Source organism: Perna viridis, chromosome 8, assembly GCF_037379345.1.
Source record: "Perna viridis isolate PV_CMFRI_1.1 ecotype Kerala chromosome 8, ASM3737934v1, whole genome shotgun sequence".
Classification (NCBI taxonomy): Eukaryota; Metazoa; Mollusca; class Bivalvia; order Mytilida; family Mytilidae; genus Perna; species Perna viridis.
In genome coordinates, this window is record NC_142452.1 from 34,209,963 (window position 1) to 34,232,444 (window position 22,482).

General features: G+C 32.1%; 2 protein-coding genes across 4 annotated transcripts in view; one reads left to right on the forward strand and one right to left on the reverse strand.

The window, feature by feature from the left end:
• Positions 1 to 1,609, reverse strand: part of LOC148610326 (uncharacterized) — a 4,304-nt gene extending 2,695 nt beyond the window's left edge. The window contains exons 1-3 of the mRNA XM_088542783.1: positions 1,515 to 1,609; positions 1,305 to 1,392; positions 636 to 965 (exon numbers count right to left, since the gene is read on the reverse strand). Coding sequence (XP_088398909.1) covers positions 636 to 965; positions 1,305 to 1,356 — 382 coding nt within the window. The 5' untranslated portion in view covers positions 1,357 to 1,392; positions 1,515 to 1,609. The remainder of the gene's footprint in view (positions 1 to 635; positions 966 to 1,304; positions 1,393 to 1,514) is intronic.
• LOC148610327 (uncharacterized) lies at positions 1,604 to 20,531 on the forward strand. 3 transcript variants are annotated; one of them, XM_088542780.1, is made up of 8 exons: positions 1,604 to 1,739; positions 7,975 to 8,056; positions 8,358 to 8,657; positions 9,854 to 10,216; positions 12,330 to 12,407; positions 12,631 to 12,681; positions 14,634 to 14,744; positions 16,163 to 20,531. In XM_088542780.1, exons 2-8 carry the CDS (start codon positions 8,005 to 8,007, stop codon positions 16,273 to 16,275), a joined length of 1,068 nt encoding a protein of 355 aa, XP_088398906.1. In that variant the 5' UTR covers positions 1,604 to 1,739; positions 7,975 to 8,004; the 3' UTR covers positions 16,276 to 20,531. The 3 variants fall into 3 exon arrangements, with proteins under 3 accessions (XP_088398906.1, XP_088398908.1, XP_088398907.1); XM_088542781.1 differs by lacking the exon at positions 1,604 to 1,739 and adding an exon at positions 3,852 to 3,992; XM_088542782.1 differs by lacking the exon at positions 14,634 to 14,744.
• The last annotated feature ends 1,951 nt before the right edge of the window (positions 20,532 to 22,482 follow it).

Genomic DNA, 22,482 nt, shown 5'->3' on the forward strand with positions numbered 1-22,482 from the left:
TTCGCGTTTTCCGTAGAAAAAAAGATTGTTTCAAAAACAGATTTAGGAAGTACACAACATTACTTTTATACCTTATATCACAAATATATTCGACCTTGTATGGTTTCAGAGAGTTGGGGATCATAGGAATCGGTTTCTTCCTTTAGTAGTATAGATACGTAAATACTAATTTATGTAGCACATTATGTAAATGAGTATTTATAATTAATATTATAAGTATAATTAATAAATATCATTAATATTAAAACAGACTATATGCAACATTATGAATCAATTCTTCTGAGCAATAATAAAAACAAATATCATTTCAATATATATTCATAAGAGAACAGTGAATGGATGAACGGTGATATTGCAGTAGACTTTATTATTTTGAAATATCAGTATATAAAAAAAATTAAGACAATATATTCTAAGTTAAAAAAGACGATAGCTGATTTATAAACAGACTTACTTATTTCTTGCAGCATAGTCTATGTAAGGTAAAAAGTAAAAAAAAGGACAATTTTACGTTCAAAAACACAAAATTGAATGCTGTGACGTGATCCAACATTTATTACTTGTTGTTTAACTCAACAACCACATTTAATGTGTATTTTAGAAAATAAAATTATCAAATAAATTCAAGTACCCACCCTGTTTTCCTAAAATTGTCACTTCAATAAACGCAATATCCAAGCCTGTACCATGACGACAGGTCCAGTTTCCATTTATATGTTTGTCAATTTTCCCATGAAATAAAAACATGATATCACTCTTATGATTATTGTGGACTGTGCTTGTATTAGGCGCACGTGATTTGCAATTTGTTGATGGATATGGTGGGAAACACCTGGCTGCAACTTCTCCTTTCTGATTGTCAATGAAGACGGGGTACTTAATATTTTTCACATGGCAAACTAATGTAAAACTTTTCCATGTCACTGTCCATCTTAAGCATATGTGAGGGTTACATGCAAAAGTTCCTGAAATATACAACTGCATCATAATATTTTGTTAAGACTATAAAAGTAATGCGTTCTTACGCGATTGAAAACCGCAAATCAAAATCTCATTACCCTTTAGTTCGGCATTCGTTTATGGATATGTGGTCTGGTAAAATTTTACAAAAAATATGTTTTCTGAAGATATGTACATGTATTTGGTAACATGCACATGTTGTTAGAAATCTGAAATCACATTTATTTGCCATATATAAGGTTCATTGTAACAGTAATATTGTTATTAAATTAACTTGAGCAATTTGATGATATATATCACATTTTAAATGTTATACAGGTTCATTGTAAGTACATAAATCTTACCGTGATAAAAATAAAACAAAGCTTGAAACAGGACGTGCTTTCCTGGACTCATAGCGGCATCAGTGACTTTATTTTGCTCGTGAAAAACCTGTTAATCAAAACTGAACGTATACTACACAATGCGTGACCAATATAATTATTTCTTTTTAAAGCAAATAATATGTGAAAAGTGATTTTGTAATGCCTTAACATCTACTCGTTAATATTTACCCGGCGTCGTAAGAATGTTTACATTACAACAATATCAGCTTAACTGCGCAAGTTTATTGAACTTTGAATTTTCACGTCATGTAAGCAAATTCAGTATAAAATATTGATATTGTGAATGATTATAATTGAAAAAGTAGTATATATGTCCATGTATCAAAACGGAAGTATCGGATTTTATAATTGTAGTGGTTCGTAGTTTTAAAAAGAGTTCATGTATATAATTCTGTAGGTATTTAACTTTCTCTAATAGTGGAGGGGTCAACCCGGGGAAAGACGTTATTTTAAGAGTATAATGTACCCACCAAACACACAACTAGAACGTTTTCAAATTTGCCAAGGATATATCATTAAAGTTCATTTTAAGACATTTTCAGAAAATAAAGTCGTTATTTTTATAGTACGTGACCAAGGGTATTAACAGTTAATTGCCAGAATATATTCCTACTTGTTACCGGAGTTTATACATTGTAGGAATGTTTGATTCGTACTTTTCAATTTGTTGAAAACAATCCGCTATTTAAAAAAAATAAGTAATGAATTGTTGGTTTACATTGCATTTTAAAATCATAAGTAGTTAAGTGAGCAATTATCAGAAGAAAATACACTAAAGAACATGTTAATCAAGGCGCGTTCGATTTCTTGTATCGGGTTTAAATCTTGAACTTGTTTAATAAGTAGGCTTTTGAGTTTTCAAAATGTTGTTTTCATCATTTTTATGAAATATCGGGTTAGGATTCGCCGTTTAGTTGTATAATAATAAAATGTCATTAGTCATTTATAATCTTCAACTTTATTATTTTTACTTAATATTTCTTGATCTTGAATTAGATGTATTATTCCTAAGACATTCATCAAGACACAAGTATTATTGAGATGACTTTTTTATGTTTGAATCTTTGAAATGGCAGACCTTGGCAGTCCAATTAAACTATGACCAAGCTCTTCCAAACGCAGCGAAGTATAATAAGAATGGGTAGAATGGATAATATGCCAAACTAAAACTCCAGCGTTTTTTTTTTATAAAGAAGTAAAAATATTAATTTGTGCTCTGGAAATTTGAATAGATGATATAGCTTCCTTGATTTTACAAGAGTGACTATCGGTCCACAGTTTAAGAGACATCATCTTTGACATTCTATATCATCGTTCTTGCTTCATATCCTATTCCAGAAAACAAAATTTAAGTTCTATATTAGTAAAAATAAATAAATAAATAAATAAAAAAATAAATAAATAAAAAAATAATGATAATAATAAAAAAAAAAAACGAGAGAGAGTAAGCTGAACCAACTAGACAAGTAAATGGGTACTCCCCTATTCTGTTGTGTTCTCACTCTATAGGGAAAAATTATCTCATCTAGTTTGGGTTTTATTGCGCGTTTTGAAAAGTGACATCTTAAATCTACCCTTGAAGTGAAGTCTTTATAAATAGAAAGTCAGCCAATACCATATTGGACTGATTTTAACGATGTAATTTCAGAAAATAAAGCTATTTGTTCAAAACTTACGTACGCACCGGTATTTGTACGTAAATAACAATTTGGTTGAATTCATTCACCTCTTGAATATGAAATGAAAGCAGGGAAATTTGTTTTAGATGAAGAATAATCAAGGGATCCAAGGTTATAGCGGTAATCAAACTACATTATTCTCATTGTCATAGTCTGCCATTTTCAAGTATGGCATGCAAAGTTGCTTTCCCTATACTTATATCATAATATAGAAAATGACTCACATTTTTCCTGCTTTTATATTTTCAACTGGCTCATATCTTATAGATAGTTATTTGGGACCAACTTTGTTATTTCAATGTTGAAATGAATTTTGTTAAGAGTAGTTGTATTTTACAATTACATTAATACCTTGTACATAGTTGTTTATTACTAGCATAATTCAGTAAAATAAAAAGGCATATTATTTTGTCTTATGATATCCATTTTGATATTTAAAACAAACATACACAACAAAGAACATGAAGTAACTAAAATCATACATACAAAGTAACAAAGGTAAATGAGCAACTCGGACTCCACTAAAAATGGGAGCATGGACCAGGTGCATCTTAGTTTTGTACATCTTTATTGTTGTTTAACTCTATTTTGCTTGTTTGTGAGTAATATTTTAAATCTGTAATTAGATTTACCGGGATGTGTATAGTCACACAGCGCTCAGCCACAGGCGCATATTAAATTATCAAAAGAACAAGTGTTCCATACGATATTGAACATTCGTAATCGTGGATTTCCTATTTAAGTAATGTAATGAAATAAAATGTTACATAACCAGCTATTTAAAACATACATATATGTGATAAAAAAGAAATTATTAAATGTACACAAATACATTGAGGACCCGGTATTAAGTAGAACGAGATTGCAATAAAATATTCTGCCATGAAAGGAGGAAAAAATACACGATAACGATATCTGCATGATAATGTTGCATGACATCCCATTATTACTAAGTGTCTTGTGACAGGTAAGGAAATAAAAGAAAATGCATATCATTATTTGAATATTCTATTTCGTCAACAGTTAAAACTTTTATTTATAATTTTGTTTGTTTAGAAACAAATACATATCTTATCTAAAAAAAAACACTCTCTGCTTACTTGCCCTGTCTATTGTATATCTATGTTTGGATGATTTACAAGTTATTTACAATCTATTGGATACTAAAGCTTCATAAATATCTTCACAAATGTATTCATTTTTTATGTATCTGTCATGTTCAGAACTAAAACACTTTTAAAAACTCCTCACAACTTTTCTTTTGGTAGTACAAGATGCATGTAGCACGTATTGTGTTCAAGCCTTCTTCATACATGTCATGACAGAGAGTCTCAAACTTTCAAAAAATCTACATTATTGCCTTATTCTAGTAGCTTTGCCTCTTGCAATTGTTTTTCCAACTTACGACCTTATAGTGGTTCCTAGTTTTTAAAGGATACTACAGACACTGTGAAGTCAGCCTCACCTCTTGACCTTCACATAGAAATCGACGGTGAAGGAAAATGATTAACCAAACAGAATTGTCAACTTTCCTTTCCTCTGTGGCAACATCCCTTTAGCACATGCGTATCTGGTGTTCATATCACAACTCATACGTTATGCCAGAGTTTGCCGAACGATGTGGATTCTAAAACTTTCAAAAAATGTATACTAGTATTCTTTTAGTATTTTCATCTGAATACAATAAAATCAAATTTGCGATTAGATTTTTGAACCATAGGCTATGAAAGTAAATCAATTAAATCCGGGTATGATGGGTTGCCTTAGCAGTGTCATTTGTTTTAGGGATGGGAAACTCCGACAGAAAACCTGACTCTGCATGTAGAAGGTTTAACTTAGGGTTTAATATCACTAGTTAAAAAAAAAGTTTTTGTTACAGAAACAGCAAGTTGCCCACAGGGTGTATTGGGCAGAAGTAAGGTGAAGACTTTGCATTACTTTTCACCATACTCAGTTGAAATATTCATAGTGTTACTCTAAAACACGATGTAGAACATTGATACAAATACGTAGTACTTATTTAAAATTCTCAATATCATTAAAAACGTTTCCAAGTCATTGTATAGCTAACGTTTTGACAAAGATTTCAAAATACTGGAATATTTGATCAACAACAAATAGTCCTTTGTGTGGACTTATACGACCATGCTAGACTTAATAAAATTAGGCTTCTGGAACAGGGGTATGCTGCTACAATATCAAAGCTATCACTTCAAAAATGTTATGGTCGTAATCATCAATTCGTGAATTGTTATGGTGTATCTATGAGGTCCGATTTCTTAACTAAATAACAGGTTTGTATAAGCAACATGTCGGATGTTTCTAGATAAACAGAGACCGGGAACCCTACCGTGGACCTGGTCTATGCTCCAAGTTTTAGTTAAGCCTGGGATTCTCGTTTACTTTTGTTTCTTTGTACATGGATTTTGATTATTTCATGTTCTTTGTCTGTGTGTCTACTATCCCTTTCTTCTCCTTGAATTTTATTGTTTTGATTATAGCAAGCATAGACTTAACTGTAGTTAATAAGTGCTTGCAATAAATGAAAAAAATCTTTTAAATAGACTTTACAGAACAAAAATCTGGTCTCAAATATCAAAGTTTTGAATACTCAAAATTTGAGATTTTAATCCTGTAATCGGTCTTTGTTTATTATGTTGTGTATTTGCCAAACAATTTGATACTTAATGAGCACCTAGGTAGTGGGTGTTCATATCAAAACTTATTCGTTATGCCGGAGCTTGCCGAAACTACGCAGACTTTTTGTATCGTGCTAGAATTCTAAAAAAATAGGCTTCTGGAGCAGGGTTATGTTGCTACAAGATTGAAGTCATCACTACAGAAGTTTTATGGTCGTCATCATGAACTCAGGGATTGTTACGGTGTATTCATCTGCGCTATAAAAACTGATTTGTTCAACGTGTCATAGTTTTTCTTTCCTCTTTTGTCTACCCCGGACTTGACTTTTTATGAGCAACTCGGCGGGTGTTTCTAGAAAAGCAGAGGACGCTTACTCTAACGGTACACCTGGTCCATGCTCCCAGTTTTTAGTGGAGTCCGAGTTGCTCACGATTGATTTTAGTTACTTTAATCTTGGTTGTGTATGTATGTTTCCCATGTCTGGTCTTTGTCCCTGGATTACATTCTCATTTGTTTACAGCTATAACCTTGCTTCACTTGATTAATCTTGCAAATTAGAAAATTTTACATCACTAGTTAGACAGGCGAACCAGGTGCACCGGTAGAGTAAGCGTCCTCTGCTTTTCTAGAAACACCCGCCGAGTTGCTCATAAAAAGTCAAGTCCGGGGTAGACAAACGAGGGAAGGAAAACTATGGCCCGTTGAATAAATCAGTTTTCATGGTAAAAAGTATGTTTGCTCTTTTTAGAAATTATGGCCGTATTATGTTATCAACAGTGTAAACCAAATAGTCATCTTTACCATACGTGTCAAATTCAAAGTGTTATTTATAGACCAATTTGCTTGTTATACATGACATTGAATACTCATACATTATGATTTATACTTTATTTATAACACAATAATGGTTTTGCTTTCACGGTTAGACTTATGACGCCTATAGATTTATTAGATGCTAGAAACACCCGCCGAGTTGCTCATAAAAAGTCAAGTCCGGGGTAGACAAACGAGGGAAGGAAAACCATGGCCCGTTGAATAAATCAGTGTTCATGGTAAAAAGTATGTTTGCTCTTTTTAGAAATTATGACTGTATTATGTTATCAACAGTGTAAACCAAATAGTCATCTTTACCATACGTGTCAAATTCAAAGTGTTATTTATAGACCAATTTGCTTGTTATACATGACATTGAATACTCATACATTATGATTTATACTTTATTTATAACACAATAATGGTTTTGCTTTCACGGTTAGACTTATGACGCCTATAGATTTATTAGATGCTAGAAACACCCGCCGAGTTGCTCATAAAAAGTCAAGTCCGGGGTAGACAAACGAGGGAAGGAAAACCATGGCCCGTTGAATAAATCAGTGTTCATGGTAAAAAGTATGTTTGCTCTTTTTAGAAATTATGACTGTATTATGTTATCAACAGTGTAAACCAAATAGTCATCTTTACCATACGTGGCAAATTCAAAGTGTTATTTATAGACCAATTTGCTTGTTATACATGACATTGAATACTCATACATTATGATTTATACTTTATTTATAACACAATAATGGTTTTGCTTTCACGGTTAGACTTATGACGCCTATAGATTTATTAGATGCTATACAAATCTGCCATAAATTATCGAAATCTTTTAAAACCGTGAATAATGGTTATTCCAGAGGATTTTTGTTCGGTATATATCGTATTCGGCCCTGAAAAAAGAATTGAAAAGACCGATTCAATTAGAAATTGCATAATATTTAGTAAACTGTATACTTACGGGCTAAATCTGTTAATTTCAGTTGGGACAATTTAAATTGAATTTACAAATTGAACAAGCTTTATACTGTTTCAATTATCAACCCTTACATAGTAGCTGTTGTCAGGTAAAGATCATTGATTTAAAAACATTGATTGGATAATTAATAAAACGATCAAAAAATTACATTAGATTCAAATGAATAATGAATAATGAGGATAATAATTATATTTTCTATTTAACAACCCCAAAACAAACAAGTGCTCAGATTGCCTACATTTTTTGAAGAAAGATTATCTAAGAAAACCCCACATTTTGAGCTATAATCAAAAGAATATATGCCAAAGATAAAGAAAAGACAGGGACATACACACAACAACAACAACAAAAAATAAAACATTGCCGAGAAATTTGTCAATGTGTTGTATTATCTTATAACGTTGTCATAATAAAAGGAGTGCTGTTTTGTATTTTTTTTTGTATTGTCAGTAGAGGGAAATTTCAATTAAATCTGGATTATTTGTTGTATTTGTTTATTTCCGTCTTTTCATAGAACAAATAAGAGAAGAATGTGAATGTGAAAATGGTTATATTGTTCCTTGTAGCGACTAAATATTTCCTCATCTTAGTTCCAGGTACGAATCCATTATTCCTTACGTAAAATGACCGATAGAAAGAACATTGTCAATTGAAACCGCTCGACGAGAAAGTTGAAATGCAGCTTGTCTTCTAATAATTTCTATGTTAATTGTAGTTTCTTATCTGTATTCTTTTATTTTGAAAATGTGACTAGTTCAGAATTGCTTTCTACTAATTTTTCTTTAATCGTTAGAGCCACAAACCATGACTTAGTATATAAATAAGGAGTACAGAGGACTTTGATCAGCAACCTGATCTCCTTTACCATCCTTATTTTTGTATTTCAACTTATTGCAGCTCAAGGGGAGTCCTGTTTCACAGCCAAAATACGAAAGTATGAATTACAACTTATTTGTACAGTAGATACATTTGACCTCCCTGTAACCATACGCCATCCATCAGGAAGAGCTATAGCTACCTATGACAACAGTGCGACCCCTTCTTGTAGATTTACCGGACAGCACGGTGAAATATACCAAGACTATAATATAGGAACAGTTGTGATTGAAATACCGAACGAATCAACCGTGTTAGATGGTAAATGGACATGTGAGCATGGAGCAACAACCAAAGCGACCTATGTTTCATATTTGAACGGTAAAACTTATCAAAAATGTTAAAAAAGTAAAATGATAAAAAATAATGATACGTGGTCCATGGGCCACATACACTACAAGTAACCTTTATGGAATTTTCAAGATCTCGTTTCCTTTACAGTCTCATCATTCAACAAAATGAGAAGCGATATGTTTGCCAACAAAGGACGGATACTATCATGCAATTATTTTCGAAATGAAAGGAAGGAATATCTTTCCTGTCGTTATTGGCAAATAAATAATATTTTGAAGTTAAATCATTTGTTCTCATGCCATAATTTAGCTAAACTAGAAAAAAATATGTAGATTTATTAAATATATACCTACTGTCATAAATTCTCCTGGTAGGTAACTGTATTTATGTACACGTATTTCCACTCATGCATTCGTGTCTGTATTTCGTATATATGTTATTATCTCTGTAACTATGCCATAGTTTATGAGAATAAAATCATAGTCAAAATCATAGGTACAAAAAGTAGACAAAAGTATTGGAAATGTATTTGTGAATTTTTTTTAATTAGATTTAATATGTCTGGGATATAAAAAAAATACTACTTTTTAACCTCACATTTGTTCTCTTTCGACAATTCTTCTATTAGTGCTAGGTTTACTTTTAGGTGGAAGTACAATTTGTGGTATTAATTAAAGCAGAAACTTATTAGTATTCGTAGTCAACTACCTAAACAAATATTAGAATCTTATTGCTCGTCTTGTAGTTAGAAGGAGGCACAATTTGAGTTTGATTTCATTTCTGTTTTTAACGATTTCGTAATTTGTGGCTGACCTCCCTGCGTTCTAGTAGAAAAAGGTTCAGATAGTCATTTGTATGGTTTGTTTGTTTTTTGTTTGACAATGAAATCGTCGACAAGTTTAAGGTTCGATCGCCGGTAGTGACGGTTTATGTTTGAGAGTCAAATCATGCCCTATCGTTACACACCTCAACTTACCATCTAATGGAAAACAGTTCAAGAAATGCAAGTGAATAGTTTCAAATAAGGCAGGACATCAAACAGAACACTTTTGTGAAAATGTCAATCTAATATATTTTCTGTGTCTATGATTAAAAAGATTTTTAAATTCATGCAATATCAACGTGTATGAAACTTCAATTACACGGATCCACAGGAAACGTTAACTAAACTAGGGAACCTATTTTTTGCGCGGATATAATCATAAATTAAATTCATCTTGTAGGAAGCATCGAATCAACCAATGTTGAAATTCATGGAGAAATAGTCACTACTAAGGAAAATAAAAGGATCAGCATTTCATGTTCCACATGTCAAGTTCCAGATGGAAACCTTGTTGAGTTCTTAGTAAATGAAGCCGTTATTGATTTTGTGGGGTCGGTTTCGGAAATGGTATGTTACCATGAAACTGGGGTATGCAAGCCAACAGATTGCACATGTTCGGATCGCGGAAACAATTTCACTCGCTATTTCAACTATCCAGCCAATTATAGCGAAAATACAACATTTACATGTACCATGCATTTTTTTGATGAATCACAACAAACGGATTTTACAGTACATTCTTCTTTACAGCTGGTCAATGGAGGTGAGTGACAAGTTTTTTTTAATCTCATGTACTAAGTATATGGTTATTTATGAAATGTATTATTATTTAAATTGATGTTTATGATGTATTGTAATGTTTTGCCTCTATTCAGGGATCGCACTTCAACATGAACATATTATGTCGCTAGTAAATACATGGCACGAGACATGTATTTTAAGTGAAATCTCCAAACATAAACGTAGTGTGCTTTACTTTCAACGATCATTACTTAGTTCGTTTGTCATTCTGATATTTCCCGCAATATTTTATTCCGCGAACTTGTCCGTGCTTTCATGAGCGTTACTTGGTTTGCGTAGGAATTTCGCTTGACGGCAGTGCTTTTACCCGTTTATATAACATATAATGATCTACATTTTGTTCAATGGTAGTCTTTTATAACGTTCTACTCTTCGCTTCTGCCAGAAGTCATCTATGTACTTCATTGTTTTTTACCGGTGAACCGGAAATGGAACAATGTAACTCGCAGAACGAAAACTCTGTAATTACCGTAAATGTACTTGTTGGAATCCTGGATCTCAAACCGGCAGTCGATATTTATTCATATTCAATTGTCAAAACTACATTGTTCATTAAATCTTATAATATTCGAAGCTGACAATTAAAGCTTTTCATTGTTTTATTTACTTTTTATTTAATCTATCTATTTGGTGACTTTTGAAGATTTTGTCAAAGGGTTTTATCTCCAAACCCACAACAATAAATAAGGAAAAAATATAAATGGAGACCAAACCTTACAGGGAAGACATACAAACGTATAGAAAGGTCTGAAAAATTCCTAACAATGTTAGAACTGTCAAATTAGTGATGCAAATTTTTGTTCGTTCCCTCCGGAGGACTCGAACTCGTACTGCTGTGACATCTATGGCAACACCGCCTGCACAAAGTCCAGCTCCCCCGACCTCTTGTTGTGACATGCATCATTAATTTGGTCCTCTATCCTACATATTAACATCTAAATGAACTGTCCCGTACTATCATACATCGTGTACTAAGTTACAGCCCTAGATTAATCCTACGAGGAGGAATGACCCGGCCAGCGAAAGCTATCTTTTTATACAGCCAAGCTGGCCGAGTGGTCTAGGGCGATGGACTTTGTGCAGGCGGTGTTGCCATAGATGTCACAACAGTACGAGTCCCGATGAGGGAACGACCAAAAATGTGCATCGCAAATTTGACTGTTCTAACATCATTGGGAATTTTTCAACCCCCCCTACCCTCTCTCTCTCTCTCTCTCTGACTATTTTACGAGGTTTTAAATCAATACAAAAAGTTCTCACTTACACTTGCAGTCTTCAAGTGCACAATTTAATTATATTTGTTATCCATCATAAGGGCTCCAAATCGTGAATGTCATATGAGTGAGTTAATTAAACTCTGCCCGTCTGTTTGTTCATATGTATCTTCTTGAATACAAAATCTCCAAAACAAGTAATATCGTGACTTGAATTCAAGTTTCAAAAAAAATTGTAGGAATTTGACCTGAAACCAGCAATTTGCACATCTCTTTATGGTAAATGATATTTTGTTATGCATAATTACGTATTTTTGTTTTTGTAGAAAAGTTTGTTAAAATTAGATCAGTATTTTGTTGGTAAAAGCACCATTTTCTTATGTACAGTCACATACTTTTACACAGAGTTTGTGTTTTATGATTGCAAAATTGTGCAATGTGTACAACTGAAAGTTCAACAAATGTACATATCAAAAGCAAATACCTAAAAAAGCTAGCAGTGAATTCATTTTTGTAAAGTACTGTGCCATATAAAGATGTTTTCAGGACTTTATGTGTAAATGAGTACATAATTTTTGACGATTCATTTGGAGCAAGTTCGTTCTCTGAATTATATAAGCACTGGGATAAACAAATATATAGTTAATGAATTTATTTCATACAAAAGAAATATATATCTAGTTTATAATTTAATCATATCTAAACTATAGAAGTTATTTATTTTTGTTTCGATGATGGTTAACGCTGTGCATTTGGATATACAAATTGTCTGATCTAAATCACGTTGTGCCCACTTAAAATGACGCTTAGACAACCAGTGTTGATACAAATGTATTACTACTAGTAGTTCATATATTGTAGGACTAAAAAGATTGAAGACAAAAAAGATAACTAGATCTGGGAAAGAAATTTCGACATTATATTCTCCAAGCTCATCTGGTAAGAAAGGCATTAGCGATAGTTTCCAGCATACACATGACAAAAATTAATATTTTCTTATGCAGATAGATATCCTTCTGACGTTAACCGAGGAATTAGTTTTCAAGCATATATAAAAAAATACAGGATAGAAAGTATACATGGGTGCTGTAACCGTGGTTCCCTTGATTACTCTTTGTGTTGCTTGAAACTCCCCTAATTACGTAATTCGTTTTATTTTCAGAAACTTCTTCAACATCGACAATTCTTCACACAGACCACAATACAACCAATGGTATGTCTTTTTTCAACATTTCATGTCGATTTTCCGCAGACTTGTCTTTAAATGTGAAAGCTATTTGTAGAACTTGAACTAAATAAAACCTAAATATCGAAATACCTACTTCTAACATATAGTTGTTTTCTCTATTCGGACTGGCAATTATTAGATTTTCAAAGAACTGTTCAACCTTGAAAAATTATCGATATGATAATTTTGCACTGCATTTACTCTCTATAATCTTTGTAACACCCAACTGAGACTTATCTGAAGCAGTTAATTCTATCAAAAGAAAGTAGGAAGTTCTTTTAAATTCAATTTCTAAATATGATGCGTAAATTTCTTTAGAAATCAACGACTGAGGAATAATTATAACCTAACTCTGTTATCAATCTAAAATGGTTAACATGTTCACATCTGAATTTTATTTAACAATTAACATTAAGGCAGATACTTATAGCAAAATAATGATTTAAATTTAAAAACTCCTTTTTAACTGATAACTAATAATCAAAGGAACCAAGGTTTAGACACAAAGCAGAATTCAAAAGAATGTATTCCAAGGAGAAAGACCAGACATGGAAAACATACATACACAACAATAACATGAAGTAACTAAGATCATACATACAAAGTAACAAAAGCAAATTAGCAACTCGGACATCACTAAAAACTGGGAACATGGACTAGGTGCACGGTTAGAGTAAGCGTTATCTGCTTTTCTAGAAACATCCGCCGAGTTGCTCAATTCCGGGGTTGACAAACGAGGAAAGGAAAGCTGTGACACATTGAATAAAACCAGTTATCATGGCGCAGATGAAAAGTCATCACGTTTCACGTAAAGTTTGGTAAATAGTTTTCCTTTACCATCGATTTCTAAGTGTATATCAAGATATGAGGCCGACTTCAAAGTGTCTGTAGTATCCTTTATGTCAAGATCTTTGAGGTAGATGCGATGTATCAAATCCCCGAAATTAGGATTGTTTAAAGATAATACGTCATCTATATAGCGGAAACTGAGATTAAAGGGTTTAGCCAAACGATATTCTTTCTTTCGGATCGGATCAGCTATAAAGTCAGCCTCATAAGAGAGAAGGGATAGGTCAGCAAGTAGAGTTGCACAATTTGTTCCCATTGGAATGCCGACCGTTTGTTGAAAAACGCGTCCACCACACTAGACAAATATGTTGTCGATTTAAAATTCCAGCATTTTGTTAACACCTTCTTCTATGTATTTGGAAGATGATTTGGAATTTACTTACAAAGTATGAGATAATCTCTACCAAGGACTATAAGTTATATCTAGGTGTACCAACTTTTTTGAAAAAAAACCCCCACTATGTATAACGTTTTTCAGTCGGGATTTTAAGTGAGTATTGGGAATAGAAGTATACAGCGTTGAAAATCATAGGTTTAATGATATTATATTCTGATAATAGTCTTGAACTGATTGTCTCCAAAAGATCTTTCGAATTTTTCAGGATCAAAATTGAGTTAATACAACTACGGGAGTAACAAGTTTTGTGGTAGGACTGCAGATTTAATGAGAAATGTGATGCTGTTGATTCCATGTTTTTTATTTCCATTCGTATTTATTTTACGTAATATCTCCCAACGCATCCTAGTTTCATCTATCAACTTGAGTATTTTTCTGTAGTTTGCGAAAGTTACACAGCCTTCTTGTTTGCGCTAAAACTTAAAATCTGTGGTCAAAGGAAAAAATTAATGTTAAAGTCATGAAGCGTAAAATTAAACATTAGAAATGTTTATCGTATATCATGTTAAATCTTTGATTGCATGTGTTTCTTATCTTGAACCGTGAAACCTAACATTAAACTTTAGTTCACAATATCATTGCGTTTAGTACATTATCTCGTGCTTGTTAAATTGATTTGTTTAAAATTCTATGGATAAAGCATTTTTAAACTCGTCAATTTTGAGCAATAAATCTGGCCGTTTTATTTCAGTGAACTGGTGGTTTATAGTTGTTGGTGCTTTATCGCCATTGGTCATTTTCATAACGCTCTGTTGTATATTGTTATATACAAGACATCGTCAAAACAAAAATCAAAGTAAAGGTATAAATTAATTTAACTAGAACATATATGGATGTATGGGCGGCACTGGGTCATTTGTATGCCATTTTTTTATACTTCATTCCTTGGAATGCACATGGTAGATCCTCTCAGTGATTGATTTGGCTTCCTATTCCGATAATTTTAATTTTGAGTACTGCTTATATACAAGTTTTTTTTGGATTAAGATTTTGACTATATATTTGATTCTAATGCTGCTGATGGGAGATTTCTCATTGAAATACGTGTACCGCATATCGAAATGTGCAATATATATAATGGGCATTTTTGTATTTTCCTTGTTCTAATGGAATGTAAAACTCATTATAATGTCAGAAAGAAAAGGGATTTTTTTTATCAAAAGCGGATGACCCAGAATATATATTCAAAATTCCCAAACAAAGCAACTGAACAAGGAACAAAACGAAGAGCTATTTCCATTTTGTTCTGTTGCTGCCACCGCCTAACATGGACATCCTCTTACCTCTTAGAAATATGTTTTCTGCTAAGAAAGAAGTTCTATGATTAGTTAAATCTAAATATGATTAATTATAAGATCATTTTGTTCTCCAAATTAATAGTATACGTATACAAGAGATAATTAAAATTCTGTTGGAAAAAATTCAGTATATTTGTTTACATTTAAAACAAATATCTCTTGTAATATGACGCAATTATTTGCTGAATATATTTTAGCTCACCAAAGGTAAGGCGAGCTATTGTCATCATTTCGCTTCCATCGTCGTCGTCGTCCGTCATCGCTAACAGTTTTTCAAAACTCTCCTCCTCTGACACTACTTGACCAATTTGAACCAACTTGGTATTAATGTTCCTTGGAGTATCATAAATAGAACGGATGTGGAGATTTTTGATCTGTTAAAAAAAACGTTGCCACTGTTACTAAATAGACCAAAGGGGTCAGTCAGATATTTTTCTCATACACCCTAAAAAAACGTTTGTTTAAGCCAATTTTTTTAATTGCAGAAATAATCACTATTATAAGGCACTTGAAAGGTTTTTCTTTACAGTTTTCAGCCAATATCTTGAAAGGTATGATAGATAGAAAGAAACTTTCAATTGCTGAAAATGTCCTTATTATAAGGCATACGGAATCAAAATTGTTGGATATCTCCTTGATATGTTAATTGCCCTTGAAAGGAAAAAAATAACCAGGTGAACGATACAGGCTCCTGGGAGCTTTTTGTTGAAACAAGCAATTAAAATATCGTTTCATGTTGTTAGTGTTGAATAAATATTGATCTATGTGCTTGCGGCATCAATTGGACCCCTAACTCAAGCTTTAAAGATGTTCTATGAAAATGAAGCTTACTTCTCCAAAAATGAGTAGAATAACATCTTGATACATCAATATTTTCACACTGTTTATTCTATTTATCAATAATATAAAAATCTTTTTCTAGAGACAGAATTTAACTATAAAAAAGGTCCAGAAAATACGGGAGATTCCACTGTGGCTGTACGTTTGATTCAGAATAATATAGAGAATGAAGATTATTCGGTAAACAATATCTAATTTTGTATTCAAACACATGACATTTTAAAAAAGCAAAATATCAGCTTGCGTTACCTAATTTCAAATCATAATAAACTCGCTGAGGCTCGTTTGATACGGTGTTGAAATGAACTAATCTGTGTTGATTTTTGCATAATTCAACTATCACTCATTTTGAATCCTTTAAACATACATACATTTTGTATCTTTTTGGATTTTGTTTATTTGTGTTATAATTAAATAATGTGATAGATATCTTTTAAATTTGCGGATGCAAATCAAGCCAAAACAGTGCCTTTTATATATTAAATAAATGTAGTCCCTCTTTATAGCTCTTGTTAGAGAAAATTATGTATACCAAGAACATTTTATGAATATCAAGTTTTATCGCGTAAATATAGTTTATTTTGGTTTTGTACACATTTTTTGATTAAAACAAATTGAATTGAAATATAAATACTGTTATTGTTAAAAATGTCATTTATGGAACCTGCATTGTTGTTGCTAGCTGTATTTTATTTACACTTTTCATGCATAACAGAAAAAAAAATTGTTATGTTGGATGCTAGATATTAACAGGTTTTGCGGAACCTTAATTTTCAAACATACACAAAACTACAGACCAAGCATATGCTACTTTGTATATATCATCAAATTGGCGTTAATGGGTACTGTAATGACTTGTTCTGTTCAATGTCGACGTTTGAACGATTTTTTTTACTATTGTCTTTAAAAAATCTGTCGCATAGTTCCTATAAATTACTTTAGACAATAGTTAATGAGGTAGAACTATGGTAAGGGACATAACTTACAAATAATAGGAATGTTTGAATAATGTATTTAACATCAATCTCATGACAGCATGAAACTAACGTGAACTGTTTTCATTCTGTATCCATCTGCACCAAAAAATCTGATTAATCAATGGTCATAGTTTTCCTTTCCTCGTTTGTCTACCCCGGACTTGACTTTCTATGATCAACTCGGCGGGTGTTTTTTGTTGCCTTGTACATGTATGTATGATTTTAGTTGCCTTATGTTCTTTGTAGTGTATGTCTGTTTTCCATGTATGATCCTTGTCCCTGGATTACATTTTTTTTGATTATCGCTATAACCCTTGTTCCCTTGATTACACTTTTGTACCGCGGCAGGTAGTACTGGAGAAACTCGTTCTAAGCTTTACATGTCATGTCCAGTCTTTGTTGGAGTGCGAAACTGCTACATGATACCCCCAAGAATCCTTCATCAACCGCAAAATTCCAAGGCAGTGTTTTAGTTAGTGTTAGTGATGATTCAGGAAATGTGTGTGTGAAACTTGTGCGCTTACAGTCGGAGTAGAACATTCAAATATCATATATGTCTATGACAAAAGTCATAGCTTATATGTATGAACAGCAACACGGGTTTTTGCAGTGATTTGCTGATTGGCATGTTTCAGGGCCTAGGTAGCTATTTGAAAAGACAATCAATGTAGTTCAGATTCTTTACTAGTTTTATATTTTATTTTTTTTTTCTTATAAAAGAAATACAAACAAGCACAAACACGAATTAATTAATTTGAACAAGATATCAAAATAGCACATATTATTTCCTTGAAGGCTTCATTAAAAAAATATCTGCTTAGTTGTTTAGAAGGAAAAGAGGATACACACTTTGATGGAATAGACAGTTGGGCAATCTTATCACTATTTACTATCCACAACCACTTTTAAAGGGGAATAGTGACATAATCGTACATTATGTGATATTTCTAGTTATTTTGCCGCTTTATACATATTTCTCAAACCATGCTTGACTTCTTAAAGTCGTTAATACAAAATATTTGTGGTCGTCATCATACCCTCGTGGATCATTATGATGTATCTATCTGTCCTATGATTTACCGATTTGTTTACAATGTTACAGTTTTCCTTTCTTCTACCACGGATATGACATTGTATGAGCAACTCGGCAAGATGTTTCAAGAAAAGTACCCTACTGATACACATAGTCCATGCTCCCAGTCATCCGTGGAGTCCGGGCTGCTCATCTGCTTTTGTATTTTTGCACGTGTTATTTTTGTTGTTGTTTGTAAGTATAGTTGTTGTGGGTGTCTATTTCCCTGTCTTGTAGTTATTCTTAGATTATATACTCTTGATTTCCATTCGAATTCCTTGGTGCAATTTTTATGGTTTGGTTTTGTTTACAGTTTTTTTGTGTGTGTTGTTATTTATATTTATAATTTATATTATGTAAAATATATGTAGCCTTTGTCAAAAGCTTTTTACCCTACCAATATTGACAAATTTGACATGTCTGTTTATTTACAATTGATCACAACAATTGATTGATCACCACGATTGTCGTTGTTCACTTTATAACCAACCATACATGTGCTTTATTTGTGTAATATTTTTCCGAGCTGTATATTGATATAATCGGTCATGTGATAATAAATGAAGACAAAGTTGGCGCTAGACATAAGTGCCATTGAGTTGAACTGTGAATATTCTTTTTTTCCGTTCTTACGGTAATGCATTTTTTTTTAAAGTTTTAGTTTAACAATAATTCAAAACCAGCTTGTCAACCTCTACCCTTTTGGGAAACTATGAAATATTTATAGGTACATTGATAATCGATGAACTATGTGATATATATAAAAGTTGCAGAGAGAGATCTCAAATGTTATACTTTATGTATCTATATATACATGTACTAGTACATTTTTATGAAAAATGCAATTTTGGGCAACAGGTATGTTTTCAGTGTGAGTAGCATAGTGCTTTTTTTATCTGTGATATTGTTAACATTTTTATCTCATTATTGAATGTTTGTATACGCTGTGAAAGTATATCTGTGTGTTTTTATACAAGCATAAAGTATTTATGATATAGGCCTAATTGCAATACTAATACTTGTTTGGATACAAACATTTTACATTTTGTGAATCATTTTGACCTTCTTGAAAAGATTTCGGCTAAACTAGATTAGGTAATTGCGAATTGCGAATTGCTTTTTTATTGTTTACATCTTTACCATAAAAGTATTTGAATCGTGCAATATTTTTCTTTTTTTATTTGCCATTGGAACATGAAGTTTTAATGAAGATTAACCGTTACAGTGTATCTATGTGCACTGTGCAATCTGATATGTTCAACGTGCTATAGTTTTCCTTTCCTCTTTCGTCTACCCTGAAGTTGACTTTTTATGAGCAACTCAACGGGTGTTTCCAGAAGGCAGAGGATGCTTACCCTACCGGTGCACCTGGTCCATGATCTCAGTCTTTAGTGGAGTCCGAGTTGCTCATTTTATTTTGTTACTTTGTATGTTTTAGTTTCTTTTATTATATGTCATTTGTTGTATGTGTCTGTTTTAGATGTCTGGTATTTGTCCCTGGATTACATTCTTTTGATTTCTGCTTGAACCTTGGTTCCCTTAATTACTCTTACACATCATCACTTATCAAGGTTGCTAATAACCTTATTACTTTGCTTATGACTTATGACTTATATACATTTTTGAAAATGTTATTACATATCGCAATATTGAACATATGTGCTTTTATAAATAATTGTACATTCAAGTACTACTCTACATAGAAAAAAGGAAAAACACCCATGCTATAGATGATATTTGTTTTGTACACAGACCAATATTGCAAGGATGTAAATGAAGCACAAATGATATCATAATATTAAAACAATAATTAATAAAGAAGTGTGAATAACCAAATGTTATCACGAGTGCCGAAGAACACCTAGATTTAACGAGTGTGCAGAACTTGTTCCACGCACGAGTTAAATTCTTTAGCATTCTTGACACGAGTAGTGATATAGATTTTCTCCATAATTTATCAATATTTTTAACATGGATTTTAAATGCTATAAAAGGCGGATTGATATAAAAGTTCTGATGTTTTGCGGAGGAAAGTCCGAAAGTGAAATTATCGAATTTATTTCACATTGTGATCTATGGAAATTTATCACACCTGGGAATATTCGATAAAACACTGCTTTCTATATAATAATTAAGTTTAGTAATTTGGGATTATGCAATTCAAACTGTTCATTATTGTTTTGAATAAATGAAAATAGTAAGTCAATACATCGCCATTTACCAGACTGCTTCCTAACTATCCTAAGAGTAGTGCTTGAATAAACCATCCTTTAAAATATCTATGTTTGAGTGATATATTCATTTTATATTGTATCATTAGTTGTTTTCTTTTTTTAATACATGCTTGGTTACAACTGGTATATTTTATATGGATATACAAAATAATAAATTGAAAAAGATGGTGTTACATGTTTGCATTTTCCGAAGAAGAAAAATATGATTTTCGATGTCCCGTAACAAAACAATGCCACAGAAGTACGTACAACACTCAAATTGAACTTGCAATTAAGTCGTATCCTCATTATATGTATTAACAAAACACAAATGCACAGTATTTCTATGTATACATGTACCTGTATTAGGTAGTGATGGTCCAAAGCAGACCAAACAAATACTTAAGTAACAACTTGAGGACCAAAAGTTGAAATACGGAGTTGGATGCACATACAAAAGTACAATGTAAACAACGTAGTAGGAGTGTTATACATAAAACAGTTACTGAATAAATTATTCAGTATTTGCACTTTTCTTACGACAATGCTTTAAATTGACAAAGTATTGCAATTATTAAACTTTAGACAATTTACATGATCAAAATAGTAGTATAATATCACAGTTCAGACAAACAGACACTAAGTTCGTTCTGTATTTTGTAAGAGAGGGTAAGGCGAGATGTAAAACCTACATTTAAGTCACCAGTTCGTTTGGAAAGCCTGTACCAAGTCGGGAACATTGCGGTACTATCTACTCAAGTGATGAAATATCTGTTTTGTCAGATTTGTTTTGGACCTGACTACATAATGGATCGAATAAGTGTACAGAAATTTTGTTGTTACCTTTTATTTGTAACATTTTGAAAGCAAACAAAAAGTTTGAAACACTAAGCTTGATTTGAAGGGTATACTCTAGTTATGGTCTAACCCGTCGAATGATTGCCAATAGCAGTTTTTTTTATTACATGTTTATTTATTGAGAAAATGAATAATCGATAGATAGATACACAAATTAGGCGCATATCTACACTATCACAAACCAAGGCCTCGTAGAAAGTTATATGGCAATCAAATGACAAAAAGTTCTCATTATTTATTATGTTTCTTTCTTAATATGGACTAAATAATGCATTTCATCTCATAATATTACATCTATTAGGACAATAATTATGGCAAGATATCGTCATTTTTCTTTGACCCTATTGATACTTTCGTATGTTTTATCATTACGATCATTTCATCAATTGATATTTGGTTTAATTCTTTTGCAGTTTAATGATGTCGGCTAGTAATTTCAGAAACAAAACTTATCTTTTATATGCCTTCAAAGGCAATAACTGTAACAAAATATCGTCCTTCAGTATTCATGGAATGGACAATTTCGTATATCAACAACTGAAAGTTAATTCTATTTATTATGGTTTTCAAGTACTGAATAATTACCATAGACAAATCCATAAAAACGTCATGTTTTACCTTTCTAAGGATGGAAAAAAAGAACAGATCTGGTAAAATAGAACAAATGCACCATCTAATAACCACTATGAAATAGTAAATACTTACAGAGATCATCAAAGGTCTTCAATAAGTGTAAACACACCTTTAAATAATCTGTGAAAGGCCACAACAACAAGAGTAATTAAATCCATGATAACAAAACGATGACTCTCCTTCAAAATACGCTAAAAAGTCAAATAACTACACAAAGACACATAAATGACCAACACTGCTATTAAGGCGAAATCATTCATTTCCAATCAAGTATTATACTGCAAGCGCAGCAGACAATTTGGAAATGATCTTGAACTTAATGTCACAAATAAATCGTGCAAGAAAAAAACAACACAGGGCCAACGATTTCAAAAAGAATAAAAGGCAGAAAAAATTACTTCAATTCAGAATTTTAACATTTATCATAGCCAGACCTGCGTAAGTCAGAGCATTTTATTTGATTAAGTATCACGTATAGACTAAAACGCAAAATAAAATATCCAGCCACGGAATAGGTACAAGAGCAAAGTCATTAACACACCCTCTTCCGGTAGAGGATGAAAAAAATCTTATTTCTCGAAAAATGGGCATCTAAACCTTATTAATAACTTTATGTAACAAATAACCGTATTGCATGATTTACGCACTT

Excerpts from the sequence above, each read along its gene's own strand:
- LOC148610327 (XM_088542780.1), top strand. The coding sequence starts at position 8,005 with ATGGTTATATTGTTCCTTGTAGCGACTAAATATTTCCTCATCTTAGTT. Across the intron at positions 8,658-9,853 it reads CTATGTTTCATATTTGAACG|GAAGCATCGAATCAACCAAT; the intron begins GTAAAACTTATC and ends TTCATCTTGTAG. Across the intron at positions 10,217-12,329 it reads TTTACAGCTGGTCAATGGAG|GACTAAAAAGATTGAAGACA; the intron begins GTGAGTGACAAG and ends CATATATTGTAG.